Source organism: Polypterus senegalus, chromosome 17 (genome assembly GCF_016835505.1).
Source record: "Polypterus senegalus isolate Bchr_013 chromosome 17, ASM1683550v1, whole genome shotgun sequence".
Taxonomy (NCBI): domain Eukaryota; kingdom Metazoa; phylum Chordata; class Cladistia; order Polypteriformes; family Polypteridae; genus Polypterus; species Polypterus senegalus.
Window position 1 is genome coordinate 257,277 of NC_053170.1, and position 17,962 is coordinate 275,238.

The following is a 17,962-nucleotide window of genomic DNA, read 5'->3' on the forward strand; positions in this document are numbered from 1 at the left end:
GCGAACTGACCACCGGACCAGCACCGTCCTCTTCGTCGATGCAGGGTGCACGTGGATGGTGGCGGGTTTGGTCAACAAACGAGACGGACCTGAAAAGTCGGACACGGCGGCAGCCCAGCGTGCGCCGCCCCGACCTCATCATAGAAAAGTGTCCAAAGGAGGGACATGCAAGAGCGCCCCCTGCCGCTGCGGCGGGCGACACTCCAAGAGGACGACATCGGAGCCATCCGGTGTCCACGAGAGGGTGAGTCTCTCCCAGAGTGGGTCACAGTGCAAAGTGCCAGTCTCTTCCTTCGGCATCTGCCAGCCTGGCACCATCAGCAGGCGATTTCCTCCAAAGTGCCCAGTGTGGTCTGCAGTGGAACGCTGACTGTGTGGCTGATGGTCTCCGAGTGGTTTGGCAGGGGTTCACAAGGGCCCTGAAGTAACAAGAGAAAGATGTACAACATTACGGCCGGCGCTGGCATCAGAGCACTGGGCCCGGATGGGTACGCTCCTTACCACGTTCTCGTCCCGGCTAGCCTCCTCTTCCTCCTTGTTCAGGAAGTCCAACAAGCGCTCCTTCAGCACCTGGCAAGGAGACACAAGCGCCAATGAAGAGACAGCAGGGTAAGCGGGAGACGACTGGCTGGGCGCCTGGCACAGAACCACTGCACTGACCTCGTACATGTAGTCAAAGAGCTCCAGGATGGTCAGGATGCTGGCACCCACAAACAGGCCCATCTGCCCACCGATGTCACCTGTAAGATACACAAGCCACACTCATGATGGGCACGGCCAAGAAGAGCAACTTTGAAACACTAAAAACTCACAGAACAGTCTCTGCTTGGGCACTCCTGCTGTGGCAGTGCCCGGCCGACCATGTCTGAAACAGAGCAGAGGAGCACAAAGCAGATGGGCACCACCTAGTGGCAGAAGAGTGCATTGCAGCCCATTTACAACTTGAGGTTCATGCCAGCCGAGTGCCACTAGAATACACAAACACATGGCACACTGGGGGGCACACAGCAACTGACCACATCAGACCATGGCAACACCACGTGAAGGGAGCTGGCACTGGCAGCATGGTCGACAGCAGAGGCGTAATAAACTGATGGCGGCAGAGGGCACAACTTACCAAGCAGGCCTGCCACCTCGTAGGCCTTCTTCTGCTCGATGGTCTCGTAGTTGAGGGCCTCAAAGAAAACGTCCAGGACCAGGATGTTGTCCCTATGCGGGCAGAGAACACGCCCAGGGTGAGCATAACGAGCACAACGAGGAGCTCTAGTCATATAGCGCCTTTCGGGCGTACTCACGTGATGTACTTCTCCGACTTGTTGAACTTCTTCTCCAGGTACCTGGCCGAGGTCTTGCTGGGGATCTTCACCATGGACAGCTCCTTGTTGTACCTGGTCAGGTTGCACGGGGTCCTGCACACGCAGTAGTTGCCATCCTTCTCTGCCAGCATGACTGACAAGAGACAAGGCAGAGGTGCCAGTGAGCTCGGCTCTTGCCTGCCCGTAAGGGGCACTGCCTGCCACCACCAACACACTTCAATAACACAATAAAGCCCGGCGAGGCGCTGATTTTAATTCCCAGAATCCCGCTGCTCCCCTTCATACGACGAGCCGCCGAACGTGCCACCGAGACGTGAGCGGAAAGTTTAGGCAGAACGATCATTACAGATGCAGCCATGGAAACGGGCAGACGTTCACTTGATGCCTGGCGCGGCAGAGACAGTCAGCCGGCAGCTGGCAGCCTCGCCTATCAGCCAGCTTTGGGCGACACAAGTGGGCAGGGCAGTCAGGGATGAAGGTGGGAGACCAGCAGCTACCACTGACGTGGGGCCACGCCGAGCAGCAGCTGGCACCAGAATGTCACATAAAAGGAGGGCACCGGCGACTGGCCATTGGTCTGAGCCCCTCTACTGGGGACCACCAGACGGCTGTGATCGCTTCACTTCAGCAGGACGGTGGAGGACGCCCAGGGAAGGGCACTCAGACGAGCTGGGCGTCTTTAATTGGGTCACTCGTGGCATGCCGCACGAATGCCAACCCACCCCCCCCAAGCACCACACTCACCCAGAGTTGGCTCGGCGCACTCCTTGTACTGCTCTGGGGTGCAGAAGTCGGCATTTCCTGCGGGTGAGAGAGACGTGCAATGAGACCCCAGCACTTTGGGCAGGGGATACCTGGCAAAGAGCCCATAAGCGGGATGTGGCACCAACCTGGCATGTGCACCATCCTGCAGTTGCAGTTCTCAACGAGGTATCGGGTTTCACAGTCGATCCTGCAGGCTGTGATGCTGTAGACGCTGAAGAAGTCCGAGTCCGACGTCACCGACTGGCAGTCACCCCATGGCGGGGGCAGATAGGTGAGCTGTGAGGAGACCAAGGCAGGGTCAGACACAACGTATGGTAGTGCGTGCCATCGCACGAGGGCAACGAATCGGACTGAGGACACAGATCCACGCCAAGCAATCAGCACTGGCACAGCGGGCAGGTGCGGGTGTATCGACCCTCACGGCCCCGGCCTCGACTGGCATACGCACCCTTTGCTCCTGTGTGGACACAAACGTCTGAAAGCCCGGGGCGACCCCAAAGCCCAGCTCGTGCACAAAGGGGGGCTCCGCCTGGCTGTGAATCTGCACCCTGACGCCCGCTTCAAATGTCGTGTCTTCTGCAGAAGAGGAAAGAAAGACAAGCAGAGGATTCAGCAAGGGACACTCGGGCCACCGAAAGGACGGCCTAAGGCGCTCTGTCACTTTGCCCACGTCTGACACGCACACTGTGACCCACAAGGCTTCGCTGCTCTGCTCCATGCCCCCAGTGGGTGTCCCTTCGTGTTCTCCCGGCAGTGGCATCGAGCACAAAGCCGCGACTGAGAGCTTCTGGACGTGGCCGTCTACGCCACTGTGCCCACTGAAGGGACACACATGCAGGTGTCTGTGCCCATGTGACCTGCAGACAGATGGCATGTTTTACATTCTGGGAGACCACTAGTGAGGACCGGGTGGCTGCACACTCTGACGAGTCTCGTCCTCCTCCATCATCTCTGGCACATTAACAACCAGAGAAGCGTGGCACCGAGGCGACACACGCGTGCAGACCCCCGAGCCGTTACGCTCAGCTGACTGAGGGGCTCAACGCCCACCCGCCTAACTGCCGAGACGCCAGGTCAGCACGTGGACAGCAGGTATGGCGGTCACCTGAAGCTTGCAGACGAGGACTTAGAGGTTGTCTGTGTGGTCAAACACGACCCTGGCACCAACTGCCCGCCCCTGCCACTTACCAGTCTCCCCCCACACTGGGAGGTACTCGTCCTGCTGAATGTCCAGCATGATCTCCAGGCCGTTGCCTGTGCCACCCTTCACCGTCGTGTGGAGAGCCTGGCCGTCTTGGCCCGAGTTGAAGACGTAGCACTTGCCGTATCTTGTGAAGACCTGGAGGGGACACACGGGCAGAGTGGTCAGTGCCAGGGAGGCCAAGGGACACGCTGAGCACTCAATGAGATAACCAGACCGACCCACCCACAGGCTCCTGGTGCACAACAGGTGCCACTCCTATGCCAGGCCTCTGCTGTGCATGGCCAGCGGCCCACCACAGGCCTCACTCTCCGATCATGCCGGGGGCAGATGGCACAAAGTCTCAAGGCACCTCATTCAGGGCACAAACAAACGAAGCCTAAAAGCCACCTGACGTCAGCAACAAAAGCAATGCCAAGGGGCTGCCAAGGAGTTTGATGGGTGAACACAGAAGAAGACAAAAAGAGGACAAAGTGCCCACACCCGCCAGTGCCAAGAGAAGCGGGTACAAGCAGCCAGCTGGCCTGTGTGACGTCATGACTTGGAGTGGCAGCAGCACAAATGCACTGGGGGACTGAACCTCATGCCAACATTCTCAGCCACACTGAGTGGCATGCTGCCTAGTGACTGACTGGTAAGCCGACACATCGTAACATGGACTCAGGTACAGAGACCGAGGTGCCCCCTGCAACCCATTCTGCCAGTGAAGGTGAAGCGAGCGCCAGTGACGGCCACTCCAAATAGCAGATAATCATGAAGGCCCCAAGGAGACGAGGACAGCGGTGACATCTGCCACGGCCCCTCAACTTGCCTGTGCTCACCGTAGAAGATCTCATGACCGTAGCAGCAGGTGGGCTGAAGGTGACCCCCCACTAGATATGTCCAATCAAAGCGCTTCGTTTCCAACAGGCCCTCAGGTGGTCTTAAGCCAAGTCAAGTCACCTTTAGGTAAAACAGCAGAGGCTGCCCAAAGTGCCAGTGCAGCTGGCATGAATACAAGAATATGGTAAATAAAAGCACCAAAACGTGGCACCAACTTACAAACTGCAACAATGAACTGCAAACAGCCCCTTCACCTCACTGCACCAGGCCACGCCCCTCTCTCACTGCACCAGGCCACGCCCCTCACCTCACCACCCCCCCTCGCCACGCCACTCCCCCTGGCTTTGGCTTGCACCGATTTGGCCGCTCCTGTGCTCATTCGTCCCACACAAGGACCCCTCAGCCTGCCATTCCCATGTACCCGTTGTCCTTGGCATTCTGACTCCAAGTTGCCGCTTTCCATGTTTTGCCTTTCGTTAGCAGGCTTTGTTATTATTATGAGGGTTAGGGCCGGGGGGCTTTGGCAGCTCCCCTCTCCCTTTTTTGGGGTCACAAGCCTGTCTTTGAGTTTAGTCCTGGGCATACTTTGGGGTCTTTGTGTAGCCTGGTGAGTCTGATATGTGGCAGGTGTGACAGTCATTGAGAGTTTGACCACACTGGCACTCCGACCACAGGGCAGATGTGGCTGCTGGCAGAAAGGCGTCAGTGTGCCCAGTACCACATCCACCCTGATGTCCAGTTTTGTGAGCAGGTGGTGGGCGGGTGTCTGGAGCTCAGTCCCCCCGGTCTGACCTGACCTCATTACCCATCACTCAGATGAGCTGTCAGCAAGTGGCAGATGCTGGCACCAACACTGACCGTCATCTGGGTGAGCCTGTGAGGTTCAGATCCTGACTGAGGGCTCAGCTGGCAGTGGGTGCTCTGCCCTCGAGGACTGGGCACTCACCCTTGGCTTTTCTTGCAGCTGTCAAGTTTCACTCTACTGAGGATTTTGTAGGGTGGCATCATCGTTCCACATCTCTAAGTGGCAACTCTGAACTGGCACAAAGCCCATGCTGGGCTTCTGCCTTGCGCCAGTGCTGCTGGGACTGGCTGTGGTGGCCCCAAGTTGGTTAGTGGCTTTCACTGAACCCCCTCACGATTAATTTGAGAGTGAAACAGGTGGCACATCGTTGACTGCCACTGTCCCCTGCTCGGCAGTCCTGCCATCAAAGGGTGGACTTCCAATGCAGGCTGTGTTACTCTTCTGTAAGTAATGCCCACCGGGGGGCAAGCAGACTGGCAATCCACAACCACTTCTTCATTCTTTTGTTCCCCTTGTGTGCTGTCGTGTACAGGACCTGCAATGGCCTGGCACCACCCTAACCCACCCTGTGCCCAGTCCTGCCATGACAGGTCCTGTACACGACAGCACACAAGGGGAACAAAAGAACGAAGGAATGGCTGTGGACTGGCAACATCTGCTGCTGGTGCTCAAAGGCGCCGTATAATGAACATTAGGACTGGCCAGGTGATCATACCATCTGGCGTGGGCACACATTCTGAAGAGTTTAACAGCTGAGCACACCCCACTGGCACAGAGCACCACATCTGCATGTGCACCAATTGTGGCAAATCTGGCACCAAGGCCGCCTTCTCCAGTATTCATCAATTCATAAGTGCCCATTGCTCCAGTGTGGCATGACTGGCATCTTGTGAAACGTAGCACCAGATGAAGGGCAGGGAGAGTTTGGAGGGGTTGAACTCTGAATGTCTGCCAACAGGGATGTTGACGTGGCGTCCCCTTTAACTCTGTAACGGAGGGCACAGCTCTGAGCTGGCAGTTGCCCACCATGAGGCCTCCATGGATCTCACTCTTTGCTCTTGCCGAATGGGCATGTTTTCGTTTGTGGAGCCTCACGGCAGAGCCCACTGATGCCAGCCTGAAGGAGTCGGGCTCGTCACATCGGCTTTACGGCTCTTGTGGACGTTTCTCCTCCTAAATGCCAAGCGTCCTTTCGGCTTTCTTTTCAGTTGAGACGCTTGACTTGTCTTGCCACTGCAAATACCTGGGCAGCTTTAGAACTGACTGACCAAGTCTCTGCCCACCGACCCATGCCACCCAAGTTCGCACTCATGCTGTCCCAGCTCCTCGTGACAGGACATGGCAAGCGGTGACTAAAGCGGTCGGCACCACCTCGCTGTCCCCAACCCGTAAGTCACAGCAGGTCGCCAGCTACTCTTCACCCACCTATGCACTCTCAATAACTGGCCTGGCAGTCCACAGTGGGCACCTGCCTTAGGAGCCCCCAGGCACACACAAGACAAGGCTACCCAGGGGACACAGTGGCTGACACAGCCACTGCCCACTGGCACCCCACACTTCCCACAGAAAAACAAATCCAACGGCGCCCTCTGCAGGTGGGCAGGCAGTCCCACTAAAACCCCCTGAACTGAGAAGGGGATGCCATCCATCTTCGATAAGCACAGACAAATACACAAAGTGACACGCGAATGACAAGGGCAGTGGGCCTCCTTCAAAATGCCATCTTAGCGCCCACAGGGCACCCCAAACAGAAAGCCAACAAAAATGACTGGCGTAACGTGCGCGGTCCCAGGCAGGTGGGTGGACTGCTGTCACAAAAAACTGAGAAACGGTGAGCAAAACAGAAGTGAAGACACCAAGGGACTGGACAGACTGGCAGGAAAGGGGCAGTACAGCAACGGGCACGGGGAGGCAAGGCCACAAGGCACTCAGAGAGGCTGCCAGCTGGTAGGATGGGCCATAAGAAAGCAGGCACTGAGCAGAGACTTGGTCACTGCTGGTCACCACTGGCCAAGCCAGCAGGGCAGCCATAACGAAACGTCCGGGATGCCCGGGCAGAGATAACTGCCCCAGTTAGACAAGGCCCACGTCTCTTACCTTCTTTTTCTGTCACAGTTACTAGGGCGGGTGTCACTGTCACTACCCAGCAGAGACCCCTGAAACGGAAGGAGCAGTTCGCAAGGTGAGTGTGGCACTGGCTGACCGGCCACTGAATGGGCATTGTGCCAGTTTACACTGAGAACAGTCAGGCACTGCCAGCTTGTCCTGTGAAGCACAAGGATGGCCACGAGAACTTCAAGACACTCACACGGGCAGATCCTTAGAAATGAAACCATGGGGTCCGACGACATGAGCACTCAGGGGACTGTGGGTCACGGGGGGCAGTCTGTCAGGCAGAACGAGTGTCAGTGCCACCAGGGTGAAATCCTGTCCTTGACTGTGTGTCTGTGGGCGACGGCCGGCACTGCCTGGCACGCTAGCTGTAGTCTGTGGTCCCCTCCCTCCACCAGCCTGACCAGATGTCCGTGACCCCTGGGGTACGAGGCAAGGACCACCTCTGGCTTGCCACCAGGGCCACCAGCAGCAGGACTTCAGCGCCATGTGTGACCCTTTTAGTGGCCAGAGTGGACACTTTCCACCTGAACACACAGAACTTATCAAAGCAGGCAGGCACACCGATAGCGAGGGGGGTGCCCACCCTAAGCTGGCCAAAGATGCAGACCCCCGAGTAACGCAGGAGAGCTCTGCGGCCATCTCCGATCTTCACTGGACAGGGGGCTATTAGCCTGACGCACTGCGTGGTCTCCTCGTGTTTGTCACACGTCTCATCTTCTACACAGCTATGTTGCCCATAATGCCCACTCTCCTTCCTCGGTGGTCCGTGGCGTAGCAAACCAATGAAATCCAAACAACTAGCGTCAACAGTTAGAAACGGCACGGAGAGAGAGGAAGCCTGAGGCCATCGGACTGGTGACACAGTGGCAACCAGTCAGTGACCGTGACGTCCCTAAAGGCTGGCGACGAGTCCGCAACTGGAGTAGGGGCCTCAGCAACACTAGCGGTCCCATCATGACGGAGGTCCTCGTGCTTCACAAGAAATGACACCTGGCACAGGGGGGCACTCTACCGTCAATTTCACATTAAGACCTCCATGTCCACATTAGGTGGGCCGCTGAGCCCAGGTCAGGGTCAACACTGGGTGGGATGCCAGCCCATCACAAGAGCAAAGGCCCAGCTGGCATATCTCGAACTCTAAAATGGAGACAGAGCAGCCGCAACTGTAGGGTGGAGACCACCGAGCCCCCTCATTAGTGCCACGCCTGGAAGTTCGAGGTGAGACGGCGAGTTGCAGCTTATCTTCCGCCCACGGGTTTGAGGCACCGTCCTCAATCGTCACTCGATGAGCTGGAAAACACGCCAAGGCACACGAGCGCACACATCCAGTGCTCAGGATATTCCTGGAACTGCCAGCCTGAGGCCATCAGACATCTGGCAGTGGCACTCTCTGCGTCCCTGGGAGGGCACTCGGTGGGCTGAAGTCATCGCCAGCCTCCTGCAGACTTCAGCAAAGACCTCAGCGGGACGGCGAAAACCCAAAGAGGGCAATTTAAATGAGCCACTCTGCAGGGCTGCCACAGCGGGGAGGACGTGCCATTTTAGATGCCCGGCTCAGTGAGCACTTAAAACGAGCAAAGTGACCAATGCCAGGAGCAGCACGCATGAGGGCACCCCACCTCAAGGTGTCAAGGTGCCAGTGGGCAGAGGACAAAAACAGGTCCACCTGTGGCACCTGACAGCACAAAATGCCAAGTAGGACACAACCTGTGGTCCTGTGGTCCATCAGCCGCCCCGCTTTAACTGGCACTGCTGATTCAGAGGTGACATGACAGGGCTGCTGTGGTGGCCTCGGAGAGCCACAGAGGGCCACCGGGACTGAAGCACGAGGTCACTTACCAGCTGTACGGCCCACTCGCACTGCCCACCCCGTGCCCCCGTCTCACTACAGAAATCAATGAACAGTTTGTCGCATTCGCTTCACGAGAGCCGCAAGGGGGCCGCAGCCAATCCACAGGTGGCACATGAAACAGGGCGACCGGCGTTCCTACCGACTACACCACGCTAAGAAGGCCTGGCGAGACGGGCAGCTGCTCTCCCTCCAGCCTTGGACCCCGAGCCTTCCCACTACCGGAAAGCCAAAGGTTGAGTACACTGAGCCGTACACGGGACCCCCAAAGCAACCAGCCAATGGCTGAGCCACAGCCAGTTACACCAAAAAGCACAAAGTAAGGAGGCTGCAGAACATCACGCCAGCCACGGTCACACATGCATATCCCGGGGGTCCGGTAAGACTAGGAGTTCACCAGTGCGGGGCACACGCTACTAAGGGGCGAGACCCCAGCATTGGTTCTCTTCTCAGCACAGAGAAGACCACCGGCCAGGCCATTACAGAGGAAAACGCAGCAGTGCCAGCACGCACCAGTCCAGCTGCCCCGACAGACCCCCGCGCCCAACCCGACCCAGAAAGCCAAGAAGCAAACTCACAGAGGAGAAGTTGTGAGGGCCGCACGCCTCCCCCCGGTATTTACAGGAGAGCAGCATGTCGTCCAGCTGGTGGCCCAGTCGGTCCAGGAACGCCAAACTGGTGCCCTCAAAGTTCCGGGGGGGCAGGAAGAGCCTGAAATCCGAGAGCCTCTCGAACCACTGCTGCCGCTCGTCGTACAGCAGCTCGAGCACGATGGGCCGGGCGGTCCTGTTGGCCAGCAGCAGCCCCAGCCAGTGGCCGGCGAAGTACAAGTCGCTCTTGGTCATCTTGGAGAAGCGCACCGGGTTGTTGTTGCAGATGGTGACGGCGGGGAAGGCCAGCTCTTTGGCCCACTCCATGTGGAACTTGGTGTGAGTCGGGAAGGAGAGCAGATACAAGAAGCGGTTGGAGGACCACGAGAGCAGGCAGCCCAGGGAGGTGCAGAACGCCAGGAGCCACAGCGCCCGGTGCTGGAACGACGAGTTCCTCGAGTACACGTACCGAAGCCCGTGGATGCGCGTCCGGGCCATCAGGGCGACCGTCAGGGCTCTCCCGCGCCTCTCTCTCCGCCGGGACGGCGGCCTCCCGGTGGCTCCGTTCCCCTGCGAGCCCTCCATCGCCATGGCCGTCCAGAGCGTCACCCCCGCGCAGGAAAGGGCATCTCCACAGGCGGACTGCAGTGCCCACATCCAGCCGCGAGGAGCTCCGGCGCCGATCGTCCGAGAGCCACAAGTGAGCCCGCCCGGAGGAAGGGAGCCTCGCACGACAAGCGACGGGGGCTCCCAGGCGGCGACCCCATACGAGACAAGCCCGCGAAGGACAGACGAGACGCGGCAGGCAGCGCGAATCAGCGGCTCTCCCGCCTAGCCGTTCAGCGACAGCACCGCTCCATCCCGCTCCCGCTCCCGCTCCCGCACCCGCGCTGCGGCTCTCCGCTGGAACTGGAGGGGACGCGGGCACGTGCGCGCGACCGGGAGTGGCCCGTCCCTGCAAGAGACAGCTGTCTGCTCGCCGTCCACCAACCGGAGTGGAGGGGCGGGCTAAGGAGAGGGCAGTGAGGGAAGGGCTATGCAAATGACAAGACAGGCGCGGGGATGACAAAGAAATGGACAGACAGCTGGGCTTGGGGCGGGGGGTTTTGAAGGGGAGAGGATAGGAGAGAGGGGTGGCAACAGAAGAACGGACAAGGGGCACCTAAAGAGGAGGAGTACCAGTGTGATGGGCCGGGGCAGAGACGGGCACCAACCGGAGGGCAGCACGCTGAGTCATTAGCAAGTGGCGCTCGGCTCTGCGCTTTTCCTACCAGTCACCACGGGGCATTACGTGCGCAGGCTTCTCTAAGTGGCGATTAGAGCTGGCATTGACGGAAAGAGAATCCCCGTCACCGGGCACGGCCAGCTCACTGAGATCCTTCTCACTCGTTAACTTATTTATTTACGGTGCCAATCAAGCCGACGCATCGACGGATGCGCTTCTGCCTGTCAAATCCAATCTTCCCGGTCCGTAAAGCGCGGCTGTGCACTTTGCTGCTGCTTGGTGGCGTTGCCATGGTAGCAGAGGGAGCACACTGGGCCTGGGCAGGCGGCGCGGAGGAATGGGGCTTGAATGGCGCCGGTCTCCATGGCCCCTGTGCCCAGTGACGTCCAGGCTGGCCGCAGAAGTGGGCGTCGGACGACGTGAGCCTCTTGTCCTTCACAGGTGCCGCGCTGGCCAGAATTCGGCCGTTTCAGCTGCGTTTACTGGTCCCCACTGAACAAACCACAAAATGGCCCTTCTCTGTATGGCGTGGCACTATGTGCCACCGGGGGCCACAGAACATCCAGGGAGCTGCAGGACGCGAGAAACTACCTGGAATGTGAATTGGGTTCAAGGAGCGGCAGCGGAGTGTAGCGGGAATGAGCCTAAAGAGCGAGAAAAGGAGGGGCCATGGAGGGGAGGCGGGGCCCCGAGGCCAATCCTCGAAAGAGGCGGGGTCTCAGCAACAAAAGGGCAGGGCAAGGGCTGAAAGGAGCAGTGTGTCACAGAAACCTGGGGTCACTGAGGCTCTGACTCCTTGGATGGCAAGCCTGGCTGGTGAGCCCACCTTTGGGCTGCGTCTTTGCTCTTTGGTTTCATATCAGACATGTGTGCCTCCATGTCCACTCGCTGCGGAATGTTCTCTCTTCATTCCAAGTCTGGCATCAGGGAGCTCAGCAGTCAGAAGCATTTGGGTCGCCGGGCAGAAGGATGATGAGCATCAGGGTGGCACTGGCAGGCCCGTGTGCCCCCAAGTCACACACATGGATGCGAAGTGCCGAGATTTGACTCGGCTCAAAGGCAAACACCAAAATAGAAAGCGGCATTGCCTGTCACTTGGAGGTGCCATCTTAAATCTGCTGCTCTCCGTGCTGCCAAGCGGAATCAGCTTTCTGGAAGCACAAGACGTTGAGGCGGGAGGCTCTGCAGCTTCACTCCAGCACCATGCCACCTGTTCTCATAATTCGGTGCCCGCTGGTGTCCGGGTGTCATTAGCATTTCTGAACTCGAGAACCAACTGTCCGTAGGTCAGACACTGACGGCCATTGCCTGCTGCTGTCTTTACTTGAGCTATGGGATAATGAAAGGCACTATATACACCCGTAGGAATTGCCAGCCACATTTGCTCTGCTCTCATTCCACTTTTCTTCAACGTGACACAAACATTGTGGCCCGTGGGCACCTGGCAGGGTGACCGTGCGAGCGTAGTGCCCACACCCAGACACCAACAGGCACTCTGCTGCTCAACCCCCCCAAATCTACAGGCTGCCATATTGGCGTTCTGGGCTCAATGCTCCTTCTCCATGTGCCACAGGGAATGAATTCATGCAACGCTGCCCTGACATGATTGTCATCTGTTAGATGTGACAGGCAGAGGAGACTTCTGGGAAGATGGCCTGTAGCATGTCGGCTGCCCATCTCTGCCAGCCCTGAGACACAGTAGTACTGGCAGCAGGCAGTGCTACTCATGCCAGTCTTCCAGCACACTGTTCTAGAATGCGACCTGGGTATGGGGTCAATGTGGCCATAGTCTGGATGCCTTGGCATTTAGTGAAGATGTGGCAGCAGCCAGACAGGCAAATGCCATGAGAGGAATGCCCCACACATTCCATTTCCAGATCCTGGTGACTTGGTAACTGCAAAGGCGCTTTACAAGTAGGACAAGTAGGCAAAGTGACGCGCCTACCCCATGTCACCAGGTGACAAACGTGGCATACACATCTGCCAATCAGTCTGAGCTGCCCTGACTCCACCTTTCACCTGTCTGTTGCCCTGCTTGGGGGTGGGGGGGGGATAGTGCCTCAGCTTTTTTTAATAGTGACACTCCCGTAAGGGCACAAGGGGCAACTTGGACACGTGGGTACACCAGCTGCCGAGAGGCTTTCAGCAACAAGTAGGCGCCAAGCCCAGGTGCCATTATTGGACTTTACAGTCACTGTGGCTGGGCGGGTACAGCTACTACTATGGCATCCCCGCCACAACAGATGGCAGAGGCAGAACATGCCATTGGCAGGGGGCAGAAGAATTAGAGAATGCAGTGCTCAGGGCAAGTGCCAACTCATTCTGCTCACTGCTGATGCCAGCTGGCATCAATGTCTTCAATGGCAAAGTGCTCTTGGCACATGTGACAGGAATGTGGAAGGGTGCAGCGTGCCAACACCATGAGCATATCAAGGATATGCATTTGGTGGTCCAAAGCACAGCAGCAGGGGAGACCATGCCAGAGCAGCTAAGGTCATTGGCAAAATGGAGCCCTTGAACCAAATTAGGAAGGAGAAGAGAGAAACACACCGCATGGGGCCAGGGGAGGGATGGCATAAACAGATGAATGCCCAGTGAGACCACACACAAGGGACAAGCACAGCCCAGCAGTGAGCGCTGCGTCGGAACGCATGAGGTGGCACCGAGCGGCAGCAATGTCACTGAGCCTGCACGCGCGCCTGTCTGCCGCTGGACTGCGCCACCTCAAAAGTCTTCTGAGCATCCGGTGCTATGGAAATGGTTACCATGGTGACCAGAGGGTCAGGTGAGCTCCACAGCAGTCCCATCTCCATCACAAAGCCTGAAAAGGGGAGGGGGGCGGGTTTAAGTGGAGGCGGTGACCCAGGGGACATCTTGGTGGGCCGCTTCTATCCACAGCTCACTGCCCAGTTAACTGCCACTTCAGAAATCAAACAATCACAGACCACGCCACAGCCAAAGAAGGGACAGGCAATACCCAAATGCCAGCTTGGCATTGTGGTCACACTGGCATGGCCCAAGCAGATGGGGGCACTGGGGAGGGGAGAGGTATTGCCTCATTGCCAGGTTGAACAGAACCCACCTGTCACCAACACCCCTCACTTCAGAGCTCAACTCTAAACTCCTGTAGCCACACAAGCGCCCCCTGCTGGAAGGGGCTGAAAGGACACATGGGCCTGGGTGCCAGTTGCAGCATAAGCATCGCCATGGAAGGTCCTTGGCTATTTTTAGGTTTGCCACCTGCCCACCATTATGCAGACGTCATTAAGGGTTGGGCCCTCCACCCGAGTACTGCAATGCAGGTGCCCACCATGTATGGGTGGGGCTTCCAGATAAGTTGCACGTGAAATGGGGGTGGAGCCTGGGACTCAATTCCAGGGCACCGCCTCTGCATGCTTCCTGTATTTGGACTGGATGGCTAGGGGAGATCTCTCCTTAGTGTGCCATATCTGCTCAAAGGCTGGCAGCTCCTTGGTGGGTACTCAGAACTGGCACCGGAAACGCACACATGAGGCGTGGAGCTCGACCGGATTCACCTGTGCTTGAACTTGTGGCTGCAGTGCCCACTCATGGCCCGAGTCACAAACAGGACTGAGGAGCCGAGCCCACCCACAGTATGAGCTGTGGCCTTCAGTCCCCATGATGGCACAGTCACTGTCTTCTCCATTTCTGCCATTGCCCAATTCAAATCGCTTTAAAATTGCAGCAGGCACATGAAATATTCACGAATGGTAGCGCCAGGCGACTTGTCAGGAAAGGGGCAGCACACTGCAGCTGCCCATGATGCCAGTTTCGGGTGGGGGCAGACCTGCCTCATCCTTTGTTTGACAGTCAGAGGGGAGGGAGATGCCATGCCTGGGCAGTCACCTTGTCACTTATTCTGATCTGCCAACTCTGATAAAGGCACCTGTCACACACAATCTTCATCAAGATGGCATGGAAATCACACGCATGGCAGCAGATATTTTAAGCAGCACCAAATTTTCTTCTTGCTCCTCATTTTACTTCTGCTAATGGAAAGGCTGCTTCTGTGATCTCCAACTGCCCACCACTCACCATGCCAGGGTCATTCTTCCCGGCTCTACAGGTGACTTGTGCCATGAGAGAGCACCACACTTAAAGGGCCACCGTCACTTTGTGTGCCAGGGGAGCACTCCTGAATGCATGAATGAGTGGCCCCTAAGACGACTGCTGGCTACAGGAGCACTTGGCACCCTGCTACATTCACAAAAGGCCCTTTTAACATCGGAGGACAAGTTAATGCTGGGCAGTGGCAGCCCTGGCAGTCAGTACTAACACCAGCACTGCCATAGCTCCGTGCCAGGGGTACCCGGCTGATTGGTTCTGTGCTCCGATTTTCAGTTGAAGGTCTTTTAACGTGTGGCCGCCGAGCGCACGGGGAAAGCCGCCATTTCTTATTGTGCCACGTGCAGGTGCAAAGGAGCCTGTTGGGTCTCATTAATATGCATAAGCTGGCCCGGCTGTATGCAAAACAGGCCAACAGGAATTCTGGGAACTTGAGGCACACCATTGAACAGGGTGGTCACGGCTCACTCGAAGGGCTGCTGAAGATTTGTGCACTAAAGCCTTGTGGAGTGAAGATGAAAAGTAACTTGATTAACAATCAGCCAGGCCCCCCCACCTAATGATCGGGGGTCTCAGTTGGCGAAGGGCAGCCAGTGGCACACTAACAACTCAAAGGGTTTTAAAAAGGCCGTGGGAGACAGAAGGGTCAATGCCACGTAACCCTCGACCACTGCCAACTGGCACAGCTGGCTGAATAAAACAAAATGACCACAACGCCCGAAGGTACAGGGACCTGCGAGACCCCAATTTGAATTGTTCACGTTGTCCGTTTTCATGGCAAGCCCAGTGTGCACAGGGGGCACTTTATGAATGGCCCAGTTTGGTGAAGGCGCCATGTATGACGGGCTGACCTGTAACGCACATGCTGCTGCATAAAAGGCGCTATATTCATTGGGGACTACTTAAAGACACTGCCATGTCAACCACAAGGCAAGGAACTGGTTCAAAGTGGCATTAGGGCACCAAACAGGCGGCTCTGCTGAGCTGGAAAGACAAAAGCCACATAGCACCTTGCACCAAACTCCTGGCACTCCAGACAAGCTATGGCATAGTCCACTAGGGGCACAGTGCCAGCACTGCCCCGGCAGCCATCTGGGATTCACAGCGGGCAGCAAGGAGATCATTGCCTGTTACTCTCCAGTCTGCCTTTAAGCCTTTCATGTGGCACTGCCTGGCAGATGGGTCAGAACTCATCACCCAGCGCTGTAGTTTCTGGAGCCTTGCGGTCGTCTCCATTGGGGCAGCTCCTTGAGGAGGGCAAAGACTGGCATTACAGATGGCAGCCATGATCGTACCTGCCGAGGAGGGCCGTTGTCATGGAAACCGCACATCTGCTTATGCAGTACGAGTAAGAGAAGCTGCCCGAGATGACACAAAGATGGATCCCACTCAGGCAGGCAAGTGTGGGCACGAGGGCAAACAGGCGGCAAAGGATGAACAAAAAGGTGAGCTTAAGAGTGACCAGGTGTCCACCTTACTGCACAGCTACTGCCACCCACTCACACAAAAGTCTCTATGCCCACCACAGCAACCTCTTGTCTGGCTGTGCCACACGCTCTACACAGACCGACACTAAGTTGCCAGGCTTACAATGTCAGTAGGGCAAAGCATCTTCAGACGCAGAGATGGAGCAAAACGTGTGCCAGCAAAGCCACCAACCTTCTGTTCCTGCTCCACGGGCATCAGCTATGGCAATGCTAGACAGGCAGAGACCTCTGACCGCCTGTGGCAGTCGGAGGAAAACCAGGAGACCCAGACTGAGGCAGGAGTAATGGGCACAAAACTCTGCAAAGCAATGTCAGCGGCATGCTAGCTAGGGCAGTGGGCGACCCCACCATCAAGGCAGCCATTACAGCAGGGGTAAGAATGGCGCCCCCCGTGTGAATTGTAAAACAAGAGCAGACGACTAATCCGCCCACCCGCCCCGTCGCCCACCGACTCACGGTTCTGAAGTCCCGCGGGCCACACTCCTGCCCACGGAATCGGCAGGACAGCAGCATCTCCCGGAGGTCGTGGCCCACGCGATCGATGAACTCCCGCATGCTGAACTGGTGCGGCTTGTAGTTGGTGAAGTTGGCCTTCTGCCGGAGGACCGCCAGGACCTCTGCTTCCACCAGGTGGGGCTCCGGGATCTGGGCGTTGACGTCCAGCAGCGCCAGCAGCTCACCCGCGTGGTACAGGTCATTACGGGTCAGCTTGGAGAAGCGGAACTCGTTCAGGTTGCAGATGGTGACGGCCGGGAAGACCAGGCTGCCAGAGACCACCTCGGCCACCTTGGTGACGTGCGGGTACGACAGGAAGTAGGCCAGGCGTTCGGCGCTCTCCACCAGAAGCAGACCCAGCGAGGCCAGGAAGGCCAGCGTCCAGAGGAGGCGGCGCACCGTCAGAGGACCGTAGGCGAAGATGTGCCGCAGGCCGTGCAGCGTGGAGACGTCGGCAAAGACCTGGATGGCAGGGGCACGCGGGCTGCCCTCACCGGGGCTCTCCTCCTCCTCCTCCTCCTCCTCCTCCATGAAGCCAGAGAGATGAGGCAGCGTGCTCAGATGCCAGCCGCCACCGTGCCTCCCCGCCGTCCAGAGAAGCGTCCCCCAGACGTGTGCGTATGGCCAGCTGAAGACATGGGGACAGGAGGTGACAGCAAGCGAGACACAAGCCGGCTGCTCTGCCACACGTGCCTCGTACAGTCCAGACAGGCAGGCAGGCAGGCGGGCAGGCAGAGCGGACGCGGTAGAGGCTGTCTTGTGCAGAGCGCCGTGTGTGAGAGCGTGTGTGTGTGTGTGTGAGGCGCGCGGGGGACGAGGGGGACATGGGGGGGTGAAGTGAGCGAGCAGGCAGGCGAGCGAGCAAGCAAGCGCAAACGGTGGGAGGAGGGGCACATGGCCCAAAGAGGCCTTCAGAAAAAACGCAGCAGCGAGAGGCCCACAGTGGTGGTCTCCATCGCGGGGGCGAGAAACGGCGACCAATCGGCGGACTGGCGTGGTGGTCTAGAGCACAACTCGCAGATGTAGTCAGCCCACCACAGTGGCCAGGAGGACAACAAAAACACAGACCCCCTTCTGTTCCGACTGAAACAATCGCCAGTGACTGCCAGGCTTGGGCGAAGGGTCCCGGGGGGCAGCAGTACAGAAACCAACACACGCCTGCCAGCCAGCACCACTCGTACCAGTCAACACACGGCCTTGCCCTCG

The 17,962-nt window shown here is 57.8% G+C and overlaps 1 protein-coding gene across 2 annotated transcripts; it reads right to left on the bottom strand.

Moving 5' to 3' along the window:
- Positions 1–293: 293 nt before the first annotated feature.
- Positions 294–17,526, bottom strand: LOC120517749 (acid-sensing ion channel 2-like). 2 transcript variants are annotated; one of them, XM_039740214.1, is made up of 10 exons: positions 16,718–17,526; positions 3,270–3,420; positions 2,530–2,657; positions 2,207–2,357; positions 2,061–2,117; positions 1,296–1,449; positions 1,118–1,209; positions 661–740; positions 502–570; positions 294–419 (listed from the first exon to the last, which is right to left on the bottom strand). In XM_039740214.1, exons 1-10 carry the CDS (start codon positions 17,285–17,287, stop codon positions 318–320), a joined length of 1,554 nt encoding a protein of 517 aa, XP_039596148.1. In that variant the 5' UTR covers positions 17,288–17,526; the 3' UTR covers positions 294–317. The 2 variants fall into 2 exon arrangements, with proteins under 2 accessions (XP_039596148.1, XP_039596147.1); XM_039740213.1 differs by lacking the exon at positions 16,718–17,526 and adding an exon at positions 9,452–11,743.
- Positions 17,527–17,962: the final 436 nt, after the last annotated feature.

What these genes read in the sequence shown, in the direction of transcription:
- LOC120517749 (XM_039740213.1), bottom strand. Translation starts at nt 10,120, where the DNA reads ATGTGGGCACTGCAGTCCGCCTGTGGAGATGCCCTTTCCTGCGCGGGG. An exon ending in GTGCGCCGAGCCAACTCTGG is followed by an intron (nt 1,450 to 2,060) that starts GTGAGTGTGGTG and finishes GTCTCTTGTCAG; the next exon opens with TCATGCTGGCAGAGAAGGAT. An exon ending in CGAGGTGGCAGGCCTGCTTG is followed by an intron (nt 741 to 1,117) that starts GTAAGTTGTGCC and finishes TGTATCTTACAG; the next exon opens with GTGACATCGGTGGGCAGATG.